This window comes from Coregonus lavaretus (genome assembly GCF_964263955.1).
Source record: "Coregonus lavaretus genome assembly, chromosome: 4".
Lineage (NCBI taxonomy): Eukaryota > Metazoa > Chordata > Actinopteri > Salmoniformes > Salmonidae > Coregonus > Coregonus lavaretus.
The window spans coordinates 7,173,619-7,187,280 of NC_139991.1; the positions used below are offsets into that span (position 1 = coordinate 7,173,619).

A 13,662-nucleotide genomic window follows, 5' to 3' on the forward strand; every position below is an offset into this window, starting at 1 on the left:
TGACATTCTCCCAATCCTCTTCTGGATCATCCAAATGCACTCTAGCAAACTTCAGACGGGCCTGGACATGTACTGGCTTAAGCAGGGGGACACGTCTGGCACTGCAGGATTTGAGTCCCTGGCGGCGTAGTGTGTTACTGATGGTAGGCTTTGTTACTTTGGTCCCAGCTCTCTGCAGGTCATTCACTAGGTCCCCCCGTGTGGTTCTGGGATTTTTGCTCACCATTCTTGTGATCATTTTGACCCCACGGTGTGAGATCTTGTGTGGAACCCCAGATTGAGGGAGATTATCAGTGGTCTTGTATGTCTTCCATTTCCTAATAATTGCTCCCACAGTTGATTTCTTCAAACCAAGCTGCTTACCTATTGCAGATTCAGTCTTCCCAGCCTCGTGCAGGTCTACAATTTTGTTTCTGGTGTCCTTTGACAGCTCTTTGGTCTTGGCCATAGTGGAGTTTGGAGTGTGACTGTTTGAGGTTGTGGACAGGTGTCTTTTATACTGATAACAAGTTCAAACAGGTGCCATTAATACAGGTAACGAGTGGAGGACAGAGGAGCCTCTTAAAGAAGAAGTTACAGGTCTGTGAGAGCCAGAAATCTTGCTTGTTTGTAGGTGACCAAATACTTATTTTCCACCATAATTTGCAAATAAATTCATAAAAAATCCTACAATGTGATTTTCTGGAATACTTTTTTTCCCCTCTGTATATCTGTATGAGTCTGTCAAACTTTGTTTAGGCAGGGCAGTTTTATGACAGGCTGTAATTTATGCACTCTAGTAGTCGACTTACTGTACAGTTGGCACCTAGTGTGGCTTGCTCTCTGTATACGGACCCAGCAGCAGCAAGGCCCAAAAAACAAATATTGACTTGTATAGAAGTCGCTTTGTGTTCGTTCACCTCTGTCGGACAGCTTATCACACAGCTGATGTTATTGACATAGGCGATTTATGTGTCTTTGTGTCCTCTTAGCGAAATGAATGTGTTCTCTAGCGGTTGCCCTGTTGGACTGATCACTATGTCAGACATCTATTTGCCCCCTGAAAGGACTGGTTCATAAGTGGAAGAATGAACTTGGTGGCGCCAAAGGAGGAAAATGAGCCATACATCCAATGTATAAACTGGGCCCTTTTTCTATTTATACCATGAACAAGCACAAGGCATGCTTTTCTACACACCCAGCCAGCCACACCCCTTATGACAAGGTTCCTTTTCACATTTCTTTCTGACATGTCGCACCACCACCACCGCCTGTATCCCTCCTGTTCTGTCACTGTCGAAGATATCTCTCTCACTCTCCATTGCGGTGATACAAATCCAGGCACTGAAAGCACTCAACGTGTCTTAGAGAAAATACATCCGCCTCTCTTTTCTCCAGGCACATTTAACAGTATGTCTGACCTTCACAGACCTATCCCACAATAACTTGAGGCACTCTGGGCTCATTTTAGCTGTGTTGTGCCACTGCAGTACTGTACCCAGGACCCAGACAGTTTTGGGACACATTGTAAAAACAACTCCTGCTGCATTGATGTGTTTTCCAGTGAGGGGCCCTCCCACTTCTCCTTCTCCCATTCAGGAGTTCTCCCGTCCATGCCTGGGAGGTCCTTTGTCATATATCTGTTTAAATGGGCCAATTAGTCCAGACCATAACCCATGACTGCTGCTGGGCTAAAACCTCACTATTTCAGAGGAGGGTTTGCCATTTATGGCAATTGACTCTCCTCCTGGCAACAGTCTCATCACAAGAGGAGATACCAAACTTCTTACTGATGCAGGAGGTGTCTCAGACCCCGAGGATGGAGGCTTTACCATGTCATGATTTATAGAGTTGAATTCTGAAGGTCTATCTTCAAGATACCTAGTGGATATTGAAGGGTGTATTGTGTTTATGAGAAGTGGTTGGATCCTGACTAGCAGGTGATTTCACAGCTGAGAAGCAGCATTTGGCGTAATCCTTTAGTCATTTCTTTGAGAAAACATAATTTAGAGTGGTAATTTATACTATAAAAACACATTGCTAACGGGCAGTGTTGTAGCTTGTAGTTTTATTCCAATACTGACTCCTAGAGTGCTACCCATATCCCTTATGAATGAGTATGAATGTCAGACCACCCAGATGTGTTCCACAGTCCACTGAAAAGGGATATTGAATGACATCAGCTGTGGGCCATTTTTTTTTCTATCCTTGAGCGGATGGTCGGGGGGCCGGAACATAGTTATAAATCATTTGTACACTGCAAATTGACTGCAAGAATCCCAAACAGACATTTTAAACCTTGATTACATTGGGATACGATCACATATTCCTCTCTATTTTTGCTTAGGAATACTTGGGAACAGATTTCCTAAATAAAAATTACTTTGAGCTGATTTCCTGGTGACTGTACCGTCTTTTATGTCCAACAACAAAACTTTAATTTTTTTGTTCAAAACTTGGGGGGACAAATAAAATCACCCAGGGGCTGAATTTGGCCTGCGGGCTGCCTATTGGGGAACTCTGCAGTATGGTATTACTTGTTGGGAATGGGAGGGTATCCCTGCAGGTGTCACACCTCACACAATGGCATTTTCTTATCAGCCATGTTTACAGGAGATAATTGAGGTCTACCTGATTTTAGAGAGTGTGAATGTTGTTGCCACAGCAATATTAAGCAGTGCCATGGGACCCACATAGGAGATCTAGTTCAGGGAATTCTATGTGTGGCAAGCATCTACCCGGTAATGTATGGGAATCTGAAAAAGGAGGGAAGGTTCTCTCTGACAGAAAGATCCAAGGAGATATTGTCTCTGCAAAAATATATACTTTCTATTATAGGCACTGGACATTTGCAAAAATTCCCTTCCTATTGGAGGGCTCCTAGCTGGGAGCTGTGTGACTGAAACCTGAGACTGGTCTGGACAAATAGCAGCCGCTGTGTGGCACAGAAAATCATTGGTACGAATGAGAGCCCGGTGCAAATGGTTTGTTTACATTCAAGCAGCAAGAAAAATAGTGCGGCTGTTCTTAAAAAGAGTAGGCCTACCCACGTTGACATATAGCTTTTTTTAGGCTTTATAAATTCCACCCTATACCATAGCATGTGATATTACATTTAATTGTTATTTTTGTGTGGCTAGAAGTGAATCTTAACATAAATATTGTCATGTATTTGAGGGGGAATTATAAACTGTAGATGTATTCTCATGAAATGTGACATTTCACATGAGTTTCCATGGATCAGTACATAGGGGAACCTCTCTTTTGAAACCTCTCCTCCTATCTCAGCTTACACCTCTCCTTATCTCTCTGTTTGTTCTCCCTGGGGAGGACACCGGCACCCAGCTACCCAGCCCTACCTAGCCCTGCCCTGCAGGCTACAGCTCTCTCCAGCTCAAACTACCCTCCGCTACCATCTAGGGTTGATTTAGTACAATTATGTAACCAACTCTTGGAAAAATAGGGCCTTTTCTTTTCACTTGTCTTATGTAAAAGCTTATTAAACGTGTACGTCAGCCCTGGCCCAGATAAACAGTATAAGAACTTAGACAGTTAAGGAGTAGTGGTGGTTTTCTCTGCATTATTGATGTTGCTATATCTTTTCTAAGCAGGTGACTTCAGGGTAGCTGCACAGCAGAATGAGAGAAGCACTGCAGCTTGGATTCTCATGTCTACCACCTCCACCTAATAGATCTAGACCAAACTGCACGTTTACAGGTGTTCATGTCTCTCAGAAAAACACTGAATTGACTCTAATTGGTGTAAGTCATATTTTCATGCCCATGAGCTTTGGTAGCGGGGACAGTTTCCACTGGCATTAGGCTCTGGGTATTTTCATTAATGGGGAGTTATGGGTGCCAGACTAAGAGACCCAGACAGGGTCAGAAATGTTTTTAGTTATTGACGCGAGACAACTATTAGTCCAAGTCTGGGTAGTGTTCTTAGGCTCGGCATGGACGTCTCCTCTACTGGCATGGTGCTGAGCAGTGGTGAAGCTGGCTCCTCATTGGCTGTACCCTGGGTGTTGCTGCCACTCATATACATATATATATATATATATATATATATAATATTAGAGACACTACAGTAGTCTGAATCATCATCCGGGGGTTTTCAACCTCTCTTTTTGATGATTGCTGTGTTTTCTCCTCTTGACTTGTGGAAGGTTTACTCTCTGTCAGCACTCTGTTCCTGGCACTGCTCTGAAATGAGTGGTTTTTAAAAGTGCAGATTCAGCAGTTAATCCAGAGCAGTGATAGAGTACAGGTGGAAGCACTGCTTAGTGTTGGACTTGATTTAGTTATATTTAGTTTATGTCAGTTAAAGGGGCAATCAGCAGTTGAAATAATAACAAAGCGCCCCTGTTTCGGTAAAAAACTGAGGGATGGGGCTGGAGAAATTACATTTACATTTTACATTTTAGTCATTTAGCAGACGCTCTTAACCAGAGCGACTTACAGGAGCAATTAGGGTTAAGTGCCTTGCTCAAGGGCACATTAACGTCATTTAGCAGACGCTCTTAGCCAGAGCGACTCACAAATTGGTGCGTTCACCCTATAGCCAGTGGGATAACCACTTTACAATTTGGGGGGGGGGGGGGGTTAGAAGGAATACTTTAGCCTATCCCAGATATTCCTTAAAGAGGTGGGGTTTCAAATGTCTCCGGAAGGTGGTGAGTGACTCCGCTGTCCTGGCGTCGTGAGGGAGCTTGTTCCACCATTGGGGTGCCAGAGCAGCGAACAGTTTTGACTGGGCTGAGGGGGAGCTGTGCTTCCGCAGAGGAAGGGGAGCCAGCAGGCCAGAGGTGGATGAACGCAATGTCCTCGTTTGGGTGTAGGGACTGATCAGAGCCTGAAGGTACAGGGGTGCCGTTCCCCTCACTGCTCCAAAGGCAAGCACCATGGTCTTGTAGCGGATGCGAGCTTCAATTGGAAGCCAGTGGAGTGTGCGGAGGAGGGGGGTGACGTGAGAGAACTTGGGAAGGTATGTAAAAGCTTATTGTAACCACACTCAAATTCATAGACCGAGCTATGGATGCAAGGACTGACCATCCATGATATCAACATTATAGATTAGTTTTAACCATGTTTTGAGGCTATATAGTGTTTGTTTACATTTACAATGTTTACAAACATTGAAGTAAAACAAGCTTATATCTTGGGTTCTGAAGGGGTATGACAGTTGAACTAAGCTCATGAGGTATTTATAAGTTATATTCTTCAAGAATCAATTGGTACACACCAAAGATGGATGTAGCAACTTCAGATTTCCCCTTTAATTGATTGGATGTAAACAGAACCAGGAGGTATTAGTTCAGGCAACAATGGGAATTCATGTCAAATGGACAGGGCCGTGTAGTGTCGGTAGGTGATAAGTTAGAACAGAGAAATGTGTTGCTCTAGTCTAGTCAAAGGTCATAGCTGATGTATGGCTGTGTGACCTGGCAGTGACCCGGGGTCATGGAGACAGGAAGTACTAACTGACATCATGCCTTCCAGTGCTAGATATAGTATGGGTGGGGTGGAGGATCACAGATTCTTTTCTTCAAGGTTTGAGGTGGGGGGGTTGGGTTTTTTTAATCAACAAAATGCATGTTGGCATTTCATACTATAAGACTTAGTATATGTGCATCTGTCCAAAGCTTCTCAAATCTGTTTAAATTAAATCAAAAATCTGTTATAAAATCCTTCTCTGGGGAGGGAAACCTGAATCAGAATGGAGCTGCTTTCAGAAATCAGGTCAACTAAACTGCTACATGGTAGCACATGTATGCACTTATCCAACACTGGGTAAAAGCCTTGCATGAACAAAATAAATGTGTAGCCTGATCCTGGCCACATCCCAAGCAATATCCACCAAGATGTCAGCATTTTAGGACAGTTTAGCTATGGGGCATTTCCATGTAGTCCAAGACAGTACACGCAAACCGGCTTTGGACACTGCAGCTGGGTTTATGTGTCTTAGTGAGGTTTACTGTAGACTCCACGTCCAATAGCTTCTATGTCTTCATCTGGACCAAGAGGCTTGGAACAAGCTCTCTCCTGCAGTTTGCACTGAAGACCATCACTTCATTAACAAACCCTGTCTTAATCTGTTGATGACAGCCATGAGTCTTTGCTTGGTCCTGGGCCAAACCACAACATGCTGGACAGCTCAGCCTACAAGGCAGCTGTTGGAGGGGGGAGGGAGGGAGGAGGCTGCACATCAGCCTTTTATTGTTTTGTAATATGATATCACACAGTTATTCAATTTATCTTTTCAGCTGACAAAGACTATGAAAGACATATTTGAAGCTGTTTCAAATGTCATATTTTCATGTTTCAAATCTTCAAACACTCAAGTCATCAATAATCTAGGCTAGTAAAGATAATCAGATTTATCGAATGGAGGAGAGAGTTTATTCTCATAGATTCTTACTGGAAAGAGATCCAGTTCTGTAGTAGAGTGTAGCACCCAGAAAGTGGTCTGCTTAACACATGGTGGGCTCTGTGTCAAATCCAGGGTTGGAAAAGGAGAACAGAGTAAAAGAGGGGAATGGGGGGGGGGCTGTTATACTGAATCAAACCCAGCCATTTCCTGAGCTCAGCTCCGCTCGGCACTCTCCATATATGGTAATGGTATTTGCATGAAAAAAAGCCTGACATTATGAATCTGGGGCTGGTGCAGAAATTCCTCAAATGCTGTCGTGGTTAACTTTAAGGAAAAGGTCTGGTCCCAAACCTGGGAGACTTTAGGGAGTTGATTGTTATTTCCGAGAGAGAATGAGATCAAGTAAAGAATCAGGTTAATCCTAGATCTCTTTGGACAGAGGTCCCAGTCATACTTCCTGGGATCAAGGTTGTTTTGACATCTGTGAAACACATACTATGTATGTGACTGGAATTGTACAGAAGCAAAAATCATTAGTTATGACTGATGCTCTGTAGTATGTTGTTACCAAGGGCGGTCTGTGTGTAGAAGGTGGTTGTTAAGATGTGCTCAGAGGGAAGTCAATGCTGGTTCCATGTTGATGTTATTATTGGTAGCTCCCAGTCCCATCTGTCCCCCTAAGGGACTGTATGCTCTCAGACCTCCAGCACGGACTGACGCACCTCATCTTTTCCACTAACCTGGGGAATCACTTACCATAGAGAACAGCATCCAGCGCTAGGCTAGATCTCAGTCAAAACACATAGGTAGGTTTCAACCAGAGCCATATACTAGCAATCTATCTCAAAGCATCCAACAAGCAGTCAAAATGATTGGGATTATAACCACTGTGATCAATAAGCCATTATACATTCTTATCAATGTTTATAAAGATTGTGGTCCTCTGTAGCTCAGCTGGTAGAGCACGGCGCTTGTAACGCCAAGGTAGTGGGTTCGATCCCCGGGACCACCCATACACAAAAATGTATGCACGCATGACTGTAAGTCGCTTTGGATAAAAGCGTCTGCTAAATGGCATATTATTTATTATTATTTATTTATAAGTTAATTTATTGGTGCGTATTGATGATAGTTATTATAAAATGTTAGCAAATGATTGTTAACATCTCAAAGTACCCAATGTTCTCCTCTAACCCCCATGGAAAATACTCTGAACTTTTGGCTCCTGTGTTTCCGGCTTACAACCTCTCCCTCTTCAAGTAGAACATTATCATTCCCAACAAAGCAGCAACAGGATAAATATAGCACTCTAAATAGCCTAGTGTGGTACTTCATTTTCATTTTTGGATGTAGGGTTCTGTCCTACAGCATAAATGGGGCCAGCTTTAATAAGATTTGCCTGGGGTTGGGCTATAGACCTGGGCTGTTGTATGCATATTTGTGGTGGGCTCCAAACTGCGACATCTGCAGTAGATTCCAAGCACAATGCAGTTAATGTCATTGCTACTGCATTAGAGCATGATAATGAGATGAAGCCAATGTTTTGGATTTCAGATGAGTATGGAAATATAACAGAGAAGCTCATAATAATATGACATTATTATATGGAATTGATCAACTAGTCCTTTTCTTCTGAATGTTTATGAAAGCTGCCTGGAAGACTGGACTGTTTCTCCCTCACTTGGCTGTTCTTGTGTAAAGGTCTCTGTGAACCTCTGACTTGGCTCATGCTTTATCAAGAGCATGTGGAAAAGTGAGGGTGTCTGAGTGAGGGTGAGTCAGTCTCACATACTATGATTGTGATGTAGTCAATCATGGAAATACAGTATAACAAATCAGCTGTCTGTGAGCAGGTGAAAAAACCTTTCTAAGCCAAACCTTCATATCATAACCGCTCCACACAGCCTACATCGTTGTCACTGTATTAGCTAACGTCATAGTCAACATAGCTACTAGAACTAACGCGTTAGTAAACCCGCTACAATCATGCAGTACAGTCGTGGTCAAAAGTTTTGAGAATGACACAAATACAAATTTTCACAAAGTCTGCTGCCTCAGTTTTGATGATGGCAATTTGCATATACTCCAGAATGTCATGAAGAGTGATCAGATGAATTGCAATTAATTGCAGTCCCTCTTTGCCATGAAAATGAACGTAATCCCAAAAAACATTTCCACTGCATTTCAGCCCTGCCACAAAAGGACCAGCTGCCATCATGTCAGTGATTCTCTCGTTAACACAGGTGAGAGTGTTGACGTGGACAAGGCTGGAGATCACTCTGTCATGCTGATTGAGTTAGAATAACAGACTGGAAGCTTTAAAAGGAGGGTGGTGCTTGAAATCATTGTTCTTCCTCTGTTAACCATGATTACCTGCAAGGAAACACGTGCCGTCATCATTGCTTTGCACAAAAAGATATTGCTGCTAGTAAGATTGCACCTAAATCAACCATGTATCGGATCATCAAGAACTTCAAGGAGAGAGGTGCAATTGTTGTGAAGAAGGCGTCAGGGCGCCCAAGAAAGTCCAGCAAGCGCCAGGACCGTCTCCTAAAGTTGATACAGCTGCGGGATCGGGGCACCACCAGTGCAGAGCTTGCTCAGGAATGGCAGCAGGCAGATGTGAGTGCATCTGCAAGCACAGTGAGGCGAAGACTTTTGGAGGATGGCCTGGTGTCAAGAAGGGCAGCAAAGAAGCCACTTCTCTCCAGGAAAAACATCAGGGACAGACTGATATTCTGCAAAAGGTACAGGGATTGGACTGCTGAGGACAGGGGTAAAGTCATTTTCTCTGATGAATCCCCTTTCCGATTGTTTGGGGCATCCGGAAAACACCTTGTCCGGAGAAGACAAGGTGAGCGCTACCATCAGTCCTGTGTCACGCCAACAGTAAAGCATCCTGAGACCATTCATGTATGGGGTTGCTTCTCAGCCAAAGGAGTGGGCTCACTCACAATGTTGCCTAAGAACACAGCCATGAATAAAGAATGGTACCAACACATCCTCCAAGAGCAATTTCTCCCAACCATCCAAGAACAGTTTGGTGACGACCAATGCCATTTCCAGCATGATGGAGCACCTTGCCATAAGGCAAAAGTGTTAACTAAGTGGCTCGGGGAAGAAAACATTGACATTTTGGGTCCTTGGCCAGTAAACTCCCCAGACCTTAATCCCATTGAGAACTTGTGGTCGATCCTCAAGAGGCGGGTGGACAAACAAAAACCCACAAATTCTGACAAACTCCAAGCATTGATTATGCAAGAATGGGCTGCCATCAGTCAGGATGTGGCCCATAAGTTAATTGACAGCATGCCAGGGCGGATTGCAGAGGTCTTGAAAAAGAAGGGTCAACACAGCAAATATTTGTGGTCCTCTGTAGCTCAGCTGGTAGAGCACGGCGCTTGTAACACCAAGGTAGTGGGTTCGATCCCCGGGACCACCCATACACAAAAATGTATGCACGCATGACTGTAAGTCGCTTTGGATAAAAGCGTCTGCTAAATGGCATATTTATTTATTATATTTTTATTGACTCTTTGCATAAACTTAATGTAATTGTCAATAAAAGCCTTTGACACTTATGGAATGCTTGTAATTATACTATACCATAGTAACATCTGACAAAAATATCTCATAACACTGAAGCAGCACTGCACAGTCAGCAAGCAGTTTAGCAGTTACACCGGCTGGCCTCGGGGGTAATAAATTAATACAACCAAAAGTTTACCTTGACTTGGAAGCAGGGCCTAAAATTAACACCCGCCACCTGCCAAATGCGGGTATATTTTGGCATTGGTGGGTAAGATGTATATTTCATCAATGATTACAAAATAATGTACTCCATATTAGAATACGGCTGTAACGTAACAAAATGTGGAAAAGGGGAAGGGGTCTGGATACTTTCCGAATGCACTGTATATCTTCACATTCCTGAGACACCAATTTCCCAGTGTCCCATCAATATTCTCTTCATTCACACATCATCTCCATCGAGGTGTTTATGAGCTCCCAGGGTATGGAATCACATGTAATGCACCTTGCTCAGCTCGCCAATGAGAGGAGAAAGCAGCCTTTTCTTCTTCTGTTTTAAAAAACATGATAATGGGAACCGTCTGGAAAATTAATGGAGCAGTAATTTATGTCTTGGCTCCTGAGTGAAAATGCACATAGAAATAGTCTGAGAAGCTATTAACATTACTCACTATGTTCCATGCTAAGAGTGAGTCTGTAAAGAGAGGTTGTGGTATTTATTTAGTTGGTGTAAGAAAATCGAGCCACCCCTGAGAACGTTAAGGGTTCATTTGAGCAGTCTCTCTGCTTGACTTTGTACAAGTAAATTACTGAAAGTTACCATGGCTTTCCATTGCTCAGTTAAATCTACTGTGGTGTTGCTTTATTTTCCTGTAATTTCACCATGGTTTTGCTCTGTGTTGCTTTGGTAGAGAAAATCTTAGTGCAACTGTGCTTTTTGTCTTCATCCACAAATTGCCATTTAACAAGTGATTGTCACATTGCACCATTCAGTCTGTTGTAGCCTATGGAATTTGAAATATGGAAGTGTTGCTGCCATCTAATCTATGCACAAGCTCTTTCCAATCTGAACCTCTTCAAAAGTTGAATCAAAGCATTCCAGAACCAGGGAGAAAAAACAGGAGTAGAAATACAAAGCGTTCAGCTGTCTGTAAAGCTGCACTCCAGTTGAAAGGTAAACTAAAATAGAATAGGAGGAATTTAAAATGCTCTTTCTCAGTGGAATCAGGAGGCAAACAAAGCGTTAAATGGCATTGAGATGTGTCCAGTGTTGACTAATGATCTGGATCTGGTCTGTGGCTTTGATTGGTTCTCCATCCAGGAGAAAGAGACTCACTCCTCACAGCACATTGTAATCCTTTCCCCAGTAGCCAGATGACATTGACTCACAACACATGATGAATGACCTAAGCTTTCTGGAGACCCGCTCTCAGCAAAAAAAATTGGAGGGAGGGAGGAGAGGAAGAGAGAGGGAGGGGGAGGGAGCTAGGTAAAGGGAAAGATCTGACAGCAGTCAGAACACAACATCAAAGAGCCAACACACTGAAAGCACTTTTCCTGACCTTGCACCTATTAGAAATAAAAATAAATAAATAAACTCTGTCTGCATGGGTGAAAATTAGATACTCAGGGGAAAGCCCAAGTTCATTTCAGTTGTTGGACAGTTTTCTGCAGGCTAAAAGTTTTGGCTGCCTACTCCAGTACTCTCACCAAATGTGATAATTAAAATCTTAGGTAAAGGAAATCTTATGCTAATGAAGTTTCAATGAGATTATTAGGACCAGAATTTTTTCCGTTTCAGGTCACATGGTCAGGATAAACTCCGAGCCTAGATATTATTCTGTGCTTTATAGTTTGATGCGGCTGCGAGCAGTCTGAAGGCACTAGTCTGAAGGCACTAACAGATGTGTATTGTGTTCTGTGTGTTCCAGGGGAGCCGGGGCCACTACCGGTACCACTGGCAGAGCCACAATGTCAAGCAGAGTGGAGTGGACGACATGGTGCTCCTCTCCAAGATCAACGAGGACGCCATTGTGGACAACCTCAAGAAGAGATACATGGATGACTACATCTTTGTATCCTTCACATTCACACACAGTTCACACCTAGATGAAGAATGGCTAAGCCCTGCCATTGACACACTCCCACTGTTCCCAGAATAGCTGAGTGATCATTCACAGTGCTGTAATAACTCAGATTAATGATCTAGTGTTTGAGGCTCCAGATACTGGGCTACTCCCACCATGTACCGCCAGTGGAGAGGGGGAGACGGGCCTCTTTGCACCCCTATCTGGACCCCTGACTTCAGCTTCCTTCAGCTTCCTTCTCCTCCAGGCTGGAATAGATCTTAATCAGGTTTACTCTGGTTTAATCTCACCATGCAGCAATATGGAACGAGGTTGGGGGGAAAGGTTCCTGAAAGATGTACAGTACGCCTTGCACAGTGAATGTGAGCAGTGCAGCTACTTTCCTACAACTGCTGTGCTGAGAGCATTCAGGGCCAGATCTGTAAATGCCCCAGGCCCCGTAGGCCAATACAATCCCTAAAAAGACTAGCTAGAGTATTCAGCTTCACTCTTACAGACCTCAAGAATATATTGAGATTTAAAGTTTTGTTCTTGTGCCCATATAATTTATCCAAGTAGTGTTGAAATGTTTGGGTCTCTGAATAACCCTTTTGATGGAAGATGTTGAAAGTTCTCGAAGGAGCTCATTAATTAAAACCTCATCTGTGTCCTGGCAGTATTTAGGATTATAGAGTTGAGCGGATGCTGGCCATTTTAGATTGAAAACTCTGAGTCAATCCTCTGATTGTGGTCAGAAAATAGCAACAACACCCGAGTGTTCCAGCCAGTGGTGTACTGGGGCTGGGGTCACTGCAGGGCGCCCTCAATACCAGCTTTATGTGCCGGGAGCTGCTTTGGGCTGCAGGGCCAAAACCTCACATCACTACACTGCTGGGCTGTTCAGTCTGATGTGTGAACACTGTGTCTTTACAAGGCTTGGGCCCACTCACCACACACTCCAGTGCTACCACACAGATGCTTATTGCAATGACATCATGGGCCCAATTACTCACAGTTAGGTCATTTTTCTACATCTACTCCACGTCAAGATTTATAAATATGTTCTGAAACTGCATTGTCTTAAAGAGTAAAATGAGTGGAGGGTTGTCATTGGTGCTCAATGCAGATGACTAGTGAGCTCTGGGAATTCTTAATGTTATTTTGTCCTTTGACCATGTGAGTCACTGGGACCTGAACGGTTGATATTACTGGTACCTATGTGTCATTAGTATGACCCTTAACCTATAACCTCTACAGACTTACATTGGCCCTGTGCTCATCTCTGTTAACCCGTTCAAGCAGATGCCATACTTTGGGGACAAGGAAGTGGAGATGTATCAGGGCGCGGTGAGCAGCCTTTTCTCTTTAGACAGGAGTTTGAGACAGGGTACCAATACTTCGGTAAAAATACAATTCTGCTATCACTGTATTCAACTTGTATCCTAATTGTTTGCACAACGTCACCTCATACCTCATAGCAGCTTAGCGTAATTGTACTTGGAAAAGTTAAGATAAGTCATGTTTTTACGATGATAACAGTAGAAAGAACAACGTTTGAAATGAACTGGGTTAGGTGTGGTTCAAATACCTTTTCCAGCAGCACCCCTTAGTTGGAGCAGATGTAGAAACTTGCCTTACCCATTGAAAAGGCCTGGCAATACCTTCAGTACAGCCTGTTCAAGTCTGTATTATTTTAAGTGTTCTTGGCCAGCGTAGT

The 13,662-nt window shown here is 43.4% G+C and overlaps 1 protein-coding gene across 2 annotated transcripts in view; it reads left to right on the forward strand.

Annotated features, from left to right (window-relative positions):
* The window catches only part of LOC311128188 (unconventional myosin-Ie-like), a 54,479-nt gene that overhangs the window by 11,341 nt on the left and 29,476 nt on the right, over window positions 1-13,662 (forward strand). For both annotated transcript variants that reach the window (XM_084160195.1, XM_084160196.1), the window contains exons 2-3: window positions 11,811-11,954; window positions 13,203-13,292. In XM_084160195.1, coding sequence (XP_084016321.1) covers window positions 11,811-11,954; window positions 13,203-13,292 — 234 coding nt within the window. The remainder of the gene's footprint in view (window positions 1-11,810; window positions 11,955-13,202; window positions 13,293-13,662) is intronic.